Here is a 13,097-nt window from a genome sequence, read left to right on the forward strand (position 1 = left end):
AGGGGCAAAAATGTGTAGCAGATGGGAAAAGGAATAATGCAGACAAGAGGACATGTCTAAAGATGATTGAAAGACTATAGGAATAACCACAACAAGAAGCAAGACAAATTGGTAACTTTTCAAGAACAAGTCTTTAGAAAGAGGACTACATGGCTGTTGGCCCACATAGAATGATTTGCAGAATTGGGACCTAGTTCTGTAATATCTACAGCACTTGGAAGAAATTTCAATTTGCTGCAGGACAAACTCAACCTTTTCAAGCTCCCAGGGCTGATAGGTTGAGTTCTTACCCATAACAAACTTTATGGGCTTTGTTATGAGACCTTAAAAACGTATCAAGGTTTAGTCCTCTTTCATATAGGCAGCAATAAGCTGGGGACATATTAAACAAATTATTTTTGCTGTGAATCAACGGTCAAAATTACAGCCCCCATACTTTGGAAGCGTCCATGGCTAGAGGTGGTTGTAATTCAGTAGCATTCTTTTATGGATGTCATTTAACACAGCATTTTGGATTCCTGTGGAATGAAAGTTAATAGATTTACTTCATGTCAATGAAGGTGAGCTGTGAACTGTATATTTTAACAGATGGAATCATTCCTGTCCACGTAGATTTTGTGGAGGGAAGATGCCACAAATCAGATTTTTGTTCCTTGACCTTTAGAAATGACACATAGTACCCTCAAACAGGAATCATTATAAATAGAAATTCTGAAGTTTGAATGGAGGCCTACCTAGATGTTTTTAGCTCCTCTTTACACTTTTTGCATCATGCTGTTGGAAAACAACATCACAAAATGGGGAAGGGGTAAACCCTCTATCAGAGCAAGCAGAAGTTTCTTTTAACTTTTATTTTGGAGCTGCTGGAATGTACAGAATAAACAACCGCCTTCAGAAAATCATTGGCAGTATTAATTGCTTTATTAAAAAAGCTAAGGTTATAAGACTGTTAGCAATCTCAGACATTAAATTTTAACGAGTTTGAAATACTGAATCGTACAAAAGTAACTGTAGTTTCAAATTTAATGTATGCTACACCAGGCCACTATACTACCTGAGACATAGGATACATTTGTATTTAGGCAGGGGAGATAATGAATTCTTTCCAGCTACAGTTTTTCTTTACCTCTGCAATATTTTTTTTATCCCAATTGTCAGCAGACTTCATGGTTTTCTCATTTAAGTCACTGTATACAAACCAGCCTCTATTAAAGCAGAACAGAATTTTAGATAATAGCTTTAAGGCCACACAAACTACTGTTATTTTGTGAATTCAAAAATATATCTACAAATTCAAAAACTGCTCGTCTGCTAATTCATAACTTTTTTCTATAATGGTATACAGAATATAAAAAAAAGACTGTACCTGCCCCAAAAGGTTTATCTAGCTGTACAGTTTGTGTTTGTGTAAGCACGAAAGGCATACTGTTGGGATGTATCTGAACGTTGCACAGGTGCAATCTGTACTAGAGAAATGTGAAAATGTAGTGAGAAATGTATTTGAGAAAAACATTTCTCAAATATCAACACTGTGATCATCTATTAATACTTTAGGCAGGCCAATACAGAATTTTCTGAGATAGGAATGGGGAGTGGCCACAAGCATAAATCAAAGCTATGAATGTTTTTGGTGAAGTTACAAATACGTGTTAAGCATGAACCTGAGGAGGTTGAAGGACTTCCTTCCATTCCTTCTGGCATATACAAATTTCCCAGCCTCCTTTGAGATCTGCTATACATAGTATAGCAATAGTCTTTAAGCCCACTAAAATACTTAAGTCGCACTTTCCAAAATCAAACTTGACAGATATGATTGCATATCAACGCTGTGTGTGTTTTCATGTGTGAGGAATTTACATGAGACAATTTGCAGAGTCAGGAACTGGCATTTGTGAGTAATTCTGTGCATATTAAAGTTCATAATTATTCATTTTGACTACTTAAGGGGGCCCATCTACACAAGACAATGTGCAGAAGACTAATTCTATTGCGCATTAGCATAGGGGCAAAGCCCATGGTAATGCGCAGTAGATTTAGTCTGAAGTGCAGTTGCATCACAAAAAAATATTTATCTGTGCTAACGTGCACTAGCACGGATGGCATTGCATTAAGTTAGTACCTGCCATTACAGGTGCTAAACTTAATGCACCCTAATTAAAGTGCATTAATGAATGTGCAGATGCACCCCTTGTGTGCAAAAGTCTTGTAAGTCATGGTGAGAGCAGGACCTTTCTTAGGCAACCCATGAGACATCACCCCATTTAAATGTTTCAGCAGCAAGCTGGGCACTTGATAAAGTTTGTTTGTTCGTTGTTCCCAGCTGTCTGGTGACCATTTGAACGAGGCAGATTAACAAAAAATCCATAGAACAATACAGAAACATTGTTTTCCATTTTTTAAATAGATATAAAACAGTCACAGACATTTCTAACCCGGCATAATTATGAAACCAATAAAGCATCCCTTGGTGCTTATAACACATTTGGATGACTTTCCACTTTCCAGACTAAGAAGCCAGTCTTGTGTGTGGAACAGAAACCACTGAGCCACACAACAAAAGATCAGAGCTGGAGGCAGACACGTTTACCACCCATGCATGCATCCTCCTTTGGGAGAGAGGGAAACTTGAAAGTTCATATACCAAAATTAATCCCAAAGGAGGGAGCCTTCTTCCAAGAAAAGGCAGCTCTTCCTGAACCAGCTCTTCCCAGGGCCTGAGAAACTCTTCCCCAGTGGAGGCAGTGCGAAGCAGCAGGGCTGTAGGACCCCGCGGTGCAGTGGGAAGAGGCAGGAGGACAATAATTTGTTCCATTGTAATGAGAACTGTAAATGTTGGCAATGGGCAGATTTCACAGGCCTGCCTTCCCTCGCTAACGGTCTTTAATGCCTCTCGCAAGCCAACACAGACAGTCTGCTCATTTATTGCAACAGTCAACAATTTTTTCTTGCCAGAAACCACCCCCCCCCCAAAAAAAAACCCAACCCAAAACAAACCCCCCAAACCAAACAACTTTTTATGAAAGCACAGCTCAGCTCATCAGCAGCCCATGCAGGAGGGGTTTTGGAGTTAACTGCATGCAGGAAATCTCTCACATCCTGAGTCCCAGCTCTCTCCTCTCTGTAACTGTATATTATGGTGCTGTTCTCCAGCCCCAGCTGATGAAAGTTTTGTCTCTTGCAGTCGGGGCTAAGATGTCAAAGCGTCTCCACGCAGAACAGCCGCGCTGCCCTCCGCCTCCTCTTCCTCACCCCCCAGCCCAGATATTCATGCTGCTCCTGAGCCTGAGCTGGCTCTTTTTAGCATCACCCAGGGCTCAAGGTAAGTCGACGGAGCGGTTTTTTTGTTTGCGTGGGGTTTTGCTGGGTTTTTCTTACCCCCCTTCCCGCCCTGCCCAAGCGCGGCGGCGGCAGCGGGTGGCCGGTGCGGAGCCCTGAGCGGGCCCCGGGGCCCTGCCCGCGTGTCGCGGCCCCCCGCCCCCGCGTCGCCCTCCTGGCGGGCACGCCCGGCTCCCGCTCCCCTGGGCGTGTGGGGGCAGAACCGGCGGCTCCGCTTGGTTTCGCCCGCAGCCCTCTCCCCAGCTTCAGCCGTGCTCTGTGGAGGACCCCCCAGCGCTTCCCAGGAGGAAGCGAACCAGAGCAGGCCCTCCCAAGGAGCCGGGGAGAGGCAGGTCATCCGTCCACGGGCTTTTTGCGTGGCCCTTCGTGGCTTTTCCGTGAAGGAATGGGGGGGAGGGGGGGGGCTTCAGGTCTCTGCTGAGCATCCCTCCCGCGGGTCCTCAGCTGTTAATCCCGGGTGCAGATTGCGGACAGTTCCTTGCAGATACTGGAAATGGGCAACCAGCAGCGCACCAGTATCCCGTGTCATGTGGCACGGCTGCTTTCCTCTGAGTGGATAACTTCATAAATAAGCACCGACAGTAAGACACTGGCACTGTATATCCGAGGGTCCAATGTGACACCTGGGCTGTGGACTGTGTAATGGAGCTGCTCGGCAGGGCGCAAGGGCTAATGGACCACTTTGGGCAGTTCGGATCCGAAGGGTTTGGTTGTGGTTGTTCATGAAAAAGCTTATTTGTGAAAATAGTCGTTCAAAGAGAGCCCTGTCCAAGAGAATCTGTCCAAGTGTTTGAATAAGTATTTGCTTGGATCTGTTATGTTAGTTTTACAGCTGAAGAAATAAGAGGAAGACAAAGGTTAAGCGACTTGCCCCCAATTCACATGGGAAATCTGTGGCAGCATCACAAATCAGACTCAAGGGTCCTGGCTCTTAGCCCCCGATTTAGCTAGAGCTTGTCATTGCGTATATGATATAAGAGAGTTGTTAAACTGGAGAAATACGTTATACTGCAAAGAAAGCAGGACACATCACTACAAATCTGTTGGCATGTGTTTTTCCAATTTAAAACATTTTAACTATTCTCTAGCCTCTAAATTACACGTAGCAGATTTTCACTTGGAGTCTGCCTTTCTATGCACTAGGAAGAGGTAACGTCCATACCTGTAACAGCACAGAAGTTCAGCACGCAAAACCAGTCTATACCTGTAACAAAACAGAAGTTTGGCGCACAGACGGGTTTAATAAGGGCAGAATCTGGTCCAAGATTTATCCCCCCCAAAAAAGAGCGAATGTGTGTTCTGTTCACTACTGATCTGAACTACAGCGCTTACAGAAAACCACGTTAACTTAGATCAGTTCTGCTTCAGGCTTTTTGAATGTGTGCACCTAGCCTAAAAATCCTGGAGTAGACAAGGCAGGTTGTTTTAATGGCAAGCCTGGGGTTTATTTCAACTAATTAACATGCATTAAAATTAGAAGTGCTTCATCAGCTCTAGGATTTTAACATGCATTAGGCAACATTTTGTTTTCTAAGGGTAGGCGATCTGTAGTGTTTCTCTACTGAAAGGTTGCAGAAGTATTAAAACAAAGGGGAAATATGCCTCCTATTTTAATATAAATCCATGGTATTTCTGTTGGTATTTGTAATGACTGAGGCCAAAGTAGGTACTTGCTTTTTTTGGAGTAGAGAAGCCTCTCAAAGACAACGAGCCATTTCTTCCACTAGAGGGGTACTAATCTGTTCATGAACACCCTCAGGGAGGAAATTGAGGTAAGGAATTTCAGGACGGAAAAATGGCTGAGTAAAGACATGAGTATAGAAATGAACAATCTTTATAACAAACCAGGGGCTAAGTTGAATGCCGTCTGATACAAGAAACTGGTCATAAAGGGAGATTGGAAGCGTGCTGAGTGGAATCCTTATATTGTTTTCTTAAGGAAAGATATACTGGTCACTTCAGATTAAATGACATACGTCATTTTGAATTGAGAACCATTCTAGATAATGTTTTTTAATTGGAAACTGTTGGATTAACTAGCATCTGTGTTTTGGGGTGCTGGAAGAATTGAGTTTTCAGCAGTAATGATGACGTCTTGCCATTGTTTTAAGTATTCCTTTTTACTGAGTAGATCTAAAAGCGGCATTTGTGATTGTGCAGTATTCTGCTTTTGTTCGCATTATCTTCTGGGTTGATGAGTTATACTGGGAGTTCCAATCTAGGCTGGCCTGCTGTTCTATATCTTGTATCTAAAATAATAGGTTGTAGCATGATGTGGAGTATACAGATGGATACTTACCTTAAAATATCTTCATGCATAAATACTAGTGTTAACCAAAATATGCCTCATTGTTTAAGAACAGTCTCCTGGATCTGGTAGGTAGATGGAGACTCGCAATTGTTTACCCTTGTGAGAACTCCTTAAAGGCCAAATCATGTTTGACCTGGACTCCCATTAAACTTCAGGAAGGGTTTTATTTGTGTAAGGTTAACTGACTTGGTCTCTAATTGTCAAGTACCTTTAGGCCAGAAAGCTTTTGCCAGAGTATTTACTTAAAAGTCCTTCCTATTAAATCCTTGCTTCTCTGTGGAGCAGGGAAGGCATTTGACTTTCCAGAACTATGGAGAATTGTATGCACTCTTTTTATTGTATAGATGTTGACAGTTCCAGTCATTTGCTTCTAGATCTGGTGAAGTCATTCGGTGAGGGAAGTTCTTTCAGCTGTCTTGGCACACAGGATAATCCCACGTCCATTATTAGAGTGGTTGAGCTTTTACCAAAGCTGACTTTGACTTGTAGTAGCAGCCTGGCTCAGACAGCAGGGACTTGAGCTTCATTTAGCACTGTCACATTCTCCCCTTCACTTTGCAGAAATCTAGATTTACGGATTCACAGAAGTTTAGAGCTGGAAGGGACCTTGTGAGATCATTGGGTCCAGGGCCCCTTCTCTGGGCAGGATGGAAGTTCCTTTGTTGAGACCATAGGATTGTATTCCTGCCCTGCTTTTTAGATCATATAATGCCCCCTGAATACAATGGGACATGAGTAATAATGTGTTCGCAATGTAGTACTGTATAAGCAATTTGCAGTAACTGTCAACACATCCTCATTTTTACCTAAACACCCATTTAGTGATTAAAGCAGAAGTCTGGGCTGTGATCTACTCTGAAAATTAATTTGAAAATCTAGCTGTTTTAAAGAACAATAGGCAGCCACAAATAACAGCAGGCTGTATTTAGATGGCTGTGTAAATTTTAAAGACTTTGTCAGGTTTGTAACCTAGTCTATTTTAAAAAAAGAAAAGAAAAGAAATAGTTCCAGAGCATACACCCGAGTCCCCCTGCCAAATTTATCGTTTTTCAATCACAGTTTCCAATTTTAAAATGTTTTTCTCTCAGTTGGTACAAAACCCACCCAGACAACAAGGGAAATTGAGTCAGACCCCAACTCTGCAAAAACATGTACATTTTTAGACGTGGGGTAATCTGGTAATTTTAACAGGAATTCTCACAATGTGTAAAGTTAAACACCTGTGTACATTTTTGTGGCATCAGGGCCTCAGTGACTAAGCAGGGGAAACGGTGAATGTGGCAATACATAAAGCTCTCCTAAATCCACACGCAAATCATGAAAAAAACTTATAATTTAATTATTCTCAATCTTTGGTGTCCCTTATCACAGCAGAAGATAAAAACTTTCAGAATGAAATGTATTAACTTTGAAATCATGTTTCTGGTTTTTCCCCTGCACTGCATGGCAGATCATTATAACTGAAATGAATGAGAGAAAAATACATTTTTCTCTTTTACCACATGCCCTTCTATTTCTTCTGCAGCATTCAGAGCTCCTTTTAAAGGGCTTCCCCCCTCAAACTCATAAGTAGTTTGGGGCTGGGGGGAATATCTATAACCACCTTCTTACTGAACTGTTGACTAAATAGGCTTTTCTTACAAACAGCCTGGGCAAGATCAGCAACAGGTATGTACACAGGCTTCAATGGGCATATGCCTGCTTATGCTTACTGAGGATCTATTATCCTCCCAAATCCTTTCATAATTGATCGTGTTAATTTCTGCTGTGAATAGAGAAGGAAACCAATTTGTTTGGTGTTCTGTCAAGTTTCTAATCTCCCCCTTTCCTTGAAGGTTTTTGGAAAGGTTGCTATCCAGCTGTGAGGAGTCTCTTCAAGCTAATGATCTCCAGAATACAGTATAAACTACTTTTCATCCTACTCACAGCACAGCTACTACCCTGGTGGCAGTCCTCTAATGATATGTGAATGACTGCAACAGATCAGGGTTATGTTTATCTGTTACTTCTACTGAAGCTGTCAGCTGCAGTTGATGCTATTGATCATGAAATTCTGTTTAAAAAGCTTGTGTTTTTTTATAATAGTTTATTTGGTTCTTCACCCGCCTGGTTCAGATCTCATATTTCCTGATCCTGACAATTTTATCACTAGTGGCCCTTATGCTTCTAACGTATCTCAAATTGCCAGTGCCAATTGCCCATGGAGTCCAACAGGGCTTCATTTTATTTAGTATTCATATGCTTCCTTTTGGGCAGAATTCATTTGTGCTCAAGGGCTTTAGTGTTACATGTAAATTGACAGCAGCGAGATCTATTTGTCAAGCAGACAGTGTGTCACTTTCAAACCCCTGCTGGTTCAGAGCCAGCAGGGGCCATGGAGCAGGGCACACATGTGTATCAGTGATAGTGTAACAAACCCCGTATTTGTTGTTGTTATTGTCAAGCTTCGCATTTTTGATCTGAGATTCTTACTACTTGAGCCTTTGTGTTTGAGGGCTGATATGGTGATTTCTGTGTTGGCTTTTTACTGACATTTCTAAGGGTGTTTACAATGTAGGTCTGAAATATTTTAATGCTTACGTGGCCCTGTTCCATTATGTTGGGAAGCGCTCCTCAGCTGTGTATTTCATGCAGTATCCAATTCTTCTTAGAAGTTGCGATTCTTTGGTATTGGTGATGAAGGGATTTCTTGTTTTCCCTGATTTTCTTTTGCGAGTACCAGTGTGTCTCCCATTTTGTTTTTGCTTTTTACCGGAGTCCATGGTAACTCAGTAAACTTCTGTTATTTTATGCTCATGAATGTATAAACCCATGTATTACTTTCACAAGAAAAGTGTCCTTTGCTTTATCTCTAATGTTAAAGGAATCAGTGTTTGAAATTGCAACTGCAAAGCAAATGGGATCTGGCTGAATCCCCCATGGCGGCTACAAAGAGCAAGGATTGCAATTTTGAAGGGAAGAGTAGGATCCTTTCCTTCACAGGCCAAACCTAGCCATGGTCTAAACCTAAGGCTGAAATTAGTGGCAATGATTGAACAATACTTAATATCACATTTCATTATAAATAGGCTGAAATTATATCTACTTCCAAACGTTGTCCTCAGAAAACAGTGTCACTTAGGAAATAGTTCTTGAAACATTCTGTCTCCCTAAGAGTTGTGGAATTCCTTACCGGTTTAGTCACTTTGCTGATTAGTTTCTAATCTACATGTAGTGTTCTGCATTCTCAGTTTTTACTGATTTTCACTGATAAATTCCCTGATTTATTTAAGTCTTTGAGTTTTTACTGATTCGCGCCATGTTTTCAGTTCAAATCCCTGTTGACTGGCATAAATGGCCCATACAGAACCCGCATAAATCAAGGGAAACCTGTATACTTTTTAGTATGCTAACAACTCATACACGTTTAAACCGTTTCTACATTTGTATTACAGCAAGAAATAGTACTCGCCAGAACTACCAGCATCCTACTGTCATAACTCTCCTATGGTAGTATCCATGAACAAGGATTTAAAAAATTAAAAATAAAGTCCATCTTTTGTCCAACAATATTTATTTTTCTTAAGGTTTTTGTGTAAAAACTCAGGTTTTCATAAACTGATTTTGAATTATTAGAAAAAGAACGGAGAAAATTAAGGTTAGGCTTAACTTTTTATATATAAACATAATATTTGTGTCCCGTCAAAACTAATACTTTTTCCAGAAATCCTAGTTTGCATAGACTCAGATAGTTTTCTGAAGTGTATCTCATTTTGAGCCTCTTATTCTCTTGGACATAGTCCAGGTTTGAAAATAAGTGTTCTGCATCCACTAATCTGGGGGGTACACTCAAAGCTCGTCATACAACTTTACTAAAGTTGGGAAGTGTGTCTTGGTGGGTATTCCAAAAAGTCAGCGCATCCGGTTCTCCGTTGTCGGGGATAGGCATGTTCATGTAACTAGTGCATGCACTTTTAAGATGCGAAATTTCATCTTTGCTGGCAAATGGCTGAAACACTCTGGCATACCAGTCATAGTCTACTGCAAAATTCACCTTGAGGAAGGGGTTAAACACCTGGATGACATCCCAAAGGAATCTTTGGCACCTGTGGCAGGGGCAGTGAAATCGCCCAGCCGCGGGAGCCTGGCAGCAACAGCAGAATCCCCATGCCTCTCTACAGCTGGCAGTGCCACGGCATACCTAGCCACAGGAGCATGGCAGCAGTGGCAGAATCGCCATGCCGCAGACCCTGCTGATGGCCCTGCAGCATGCTGAACAGCGGGAACATGGCGTGAACAGTGGGATCACCGTGCCGCAGACCCTACTGACGGCCCCGCAGCACGCTCAGCCGAAGGAACAGGGCAGCAATGCAGCAATCACTGCGCTGCAGGCCCTGCCAGCAGCGCTGTAGCATGCTGAGCTGCAGGAGTATGGTAGCGGCAGTGGGCTCACCATGCCACAAAGCCTACTGGTGGTGCTGCAGCGTACTGAGCCACAGCCAACAGGGGTAAGGGCTCCAGAAAAGGATAAGAAGCCAGAGCTGGCATGGACATACTTATAAGTGTGTGCTGATGCTGATTCACCAGCAGAGCTAAAAGCCCCACATACCAGTCCAGCAGGGGGACCAGAAAGAAGTTCCTGGCATCCAAGGGAAGGCTGCAGAGGAGGTCAAGGTCCTGGGAGAAACAACTGGTTGCAGCCCTGAATGAGGACCTGCTCCTACGGTCTGATGCAGAGAAGTCAGGCTTATTACCTGGAGGAATGAAGTGTAAGTCCAGCTGCAGAGAGTGGAGCCGAGGCAGCTGCGGATCTGTAGGACAAGACGAGAGAGAGGACTGGTAAAAACTGTGTCTGTGCAACATTCCAATGGGTTGGTGCTAGGCAGGGTATAGGGGAGGCGGAGCCCCAGGACCTCGTGCTAATGATCAGATCCAACACAATACCACTGAACTGGGGTTAACAACATCCCCCAAGATTAAGTTCCATCAGATGTGGCAGGTGAGAAGCATCAGTGGTCTCGGTAACTGGTACCAGGGGTCAAACTGTTGGGCTGCAAGACCAGGTGGCTAGAGAGGCACAAAGGAGGAGCAAGGGACTGGCATGGCAAGTTACAGCGCTGAACATTTCATGGTTCAAATGATGTGTTATAGTTGCCTGCCATTTTTCACAGAGAACAGTGTTTAAGTCGTGGAAAGTTTTTTTGGTTCTTTCTTGTTGCAAGGTTGGAAGGATTTCAAGAAACAGTCACGTTTTCTCACTGTATGTTTCTGTTGCAGCTTTTGTATTCAATTCAGATGAAATTTTGGTTGACAGTATGCGGTGAACATCTGTATTAGAAAATGTCATGTTGGTGGCAGCAGGAGAGAACTCCAGTGATTTTTGCATTTCAGACAGCAAATCCAAGTTCTCAACAGTGAACATGACCTTAGTGCACAGAATCTGGTGGTCACTGAGATTATTTGCCTGTTTCTTCAGAGTTTCTGCTTTAGCACCAACACTCAGGGTGATCTAAAATAAGCATTAGCACAGTCCATGTCTTATTTACATGACATGTAGCCAGGTACAAACTTATCCACTGATGCAGCATAATAGGTGTTGGTAATTGACAATCAAGTTTGCAATCATCTCGCACTTTATAAAACAAAGCCTTCAGTTTGTTTGCATGCTTGAAAACATCCCCAAATCCAATGACAAAAGATTTCACATCTCTCATTTCTTCGATAGCTGTGGCTGATAATAGTGCAACATGAATTAAATGAATAAGACAAGTAACTTGTAATAGCTCCGGTCTGTGATTGAGTTTGATCTCCCATGAAAACTTAGCCATATAGGAGGCAGAATCCATATTAGTGGTGGCCACATTTTCCCAAGTCAGTTGGTACATCTATAACATTTCTTTTACTGCTGCATGGACAATTGGGGTGTCAGTAAATGGGATAAATGTCACATCTGCACAAAACAATGCAGACTTTTTGGCTTTGAAATCAATAAAATGAAAACAAAAGGCCAAGAATTGGGTGGTTCAACGCATCAGGGGATTCATCCAAAATCAAACTAGACACCACATTTCCATTAATTCTTTCAATCACTAAAGGGTGTGTATAGATGAAATGGGGGCCCTAAATTGTAGTGGTGGGTTTTTAAAAACGCTGCTTTAATTTAGGACCCTTAAAATGCCCTTTATGCACATACCCAAACTTACCTACCTCTCTGGCAGTGGGGAGAGGAGGGTGACCTGCCAGCAAGCGGGGCAGTCCCTGGGCTGTGGGGTGAGGGATGATGCTTCCTCTGGTACCCACCTCGGGCAGTCCCGGGAGGCACCACAGCCACGGAGGGAAGCACAAGGACCCTGCACAACTCAGGCAAGCAGGCAGGCATTTAAGCTACTTTAAAATGTTGTGTACACATGCCCCTCGTTTCATCTACACATGGCCTTAGATATTAGAGCTTTGTCATTTTCTATGAGGTACTTAAAAGTGAGGTTGTCTGCATTAGGAAGAGTTTTTGCTCCTGGAGAGTACTGCTGCACAAAGTTGCCAATTGGTCCTTTCATGAGAAACAGTGGTTGCCCAGCAAAACAAACAGCATGCATGAATTCATTAACACAGTCATGTTGGGTTCTCTCTTTTATTAATGTTCCATTAAAGGATCCAGATATGGCCTGTTTATCCCTAATCTCACATTCTTTTTTAATATTCATGTGTCACTTGATTTCACTAACTGGAAAACTTAATTAACAGCAGCAGGGAGCACATGGTGCCATGCCTTGCCTTTCTTCCCTGGCTGTATTCTCAACCTTTCCCCCTGCTGCAGCAGCCTGCTGCCAGACTACCCTGGCGTTTGGGCGGAGGGGGGAGTGGTGCAAAGTCAGATGAGGAAGGCGGGGGGGAGGCACCCAACCCCAGCACCAACACTTCCTACCCTGCCTCGGGTAATAGCCAGAAGCCCTGCACCACCAGGAAATGGTTCCAGCCCTGCAGACCCGTGCAGAGTGGCCAGGCGTAGCACCCACTGCAGGGAGTGGAGCCGGGCTCTCTTGCAAAGCTTTGCAGTCTCCCAGCGCCCAGAGCAGGGCTGAAGCTGGAGCCGCTGGGGGGAGCTGTCAGTGGGTGCAGGGCAAGGGAATATGGCTCTTGTTGTTATATGCCCTCCGGGAGGGCTGTGAGGGCTGGGCTGAGCTCTTCCTGCAGGGGCGGGGGTGCCCCCAGATCTGTGCATGAGTTGAGAGCCAGCTACCACTGCTGGCTGGGGATGGCAGTGACACTAGGCTCTTCCTGGTGCTCCGGGTGGGTGGCAACCTGTTCGTGTCCTGCTCACAGATCTGGAGGCCTGCACCCCCTGTGAAGAGCCTGGCACAGCCCCACAACCCTCCCAGGGAGTGTGGCTCCCAGATCTGAGTGTAGGACAAGAACAGGCTGCCACCCACCCAGAGTGCTGAGAAGAGCCTGGTGCTGCCACTGGCCCCAGCCT

General features: G+C 43.6%; 1 protein-coding gene across 1 annotated transcript in view; it reads left to right on the plus strand.

The window, feature by feature from the left end:
* The first annotated feature begins 2,977 nt into the window (after positions 1 to 2,977).
* Positions 2,978 to 13,097, plus strand: part of ADAM12 (ADAM metallopeptidase domain 12) — a 346,240-nt gene continuing 336,120 nt past the window's right edge. Inside the window, exon 1 of the mRNA XM_090056735.1 lies at positions 2,978 to 3,319. Coding sequence (XP_089912861.1) covers positions 3,076 to 3,319 — 244 coding nt within the window. The 5' untranslated portion in view covers positions 2,978 to 3,075. The remainder of the gene's footprint in view (positions 3,320 to 13,097) is intronic.

This window comes from Crocodylus siamensis, chromosome 7 (assembly GCF_052110815.1).
Source record: "Crocodylus siamensis isolate JL-2025a chromosome 7, ASM5211081v1, whole genome shotgun sequence".
In the NCBI taxonomy this organism is placed as follows: Eukaryota; Metazoa; Chordata; order Crocodylia; family Crocodylidae; genus Crocodylus; species Crocodylus siamensis.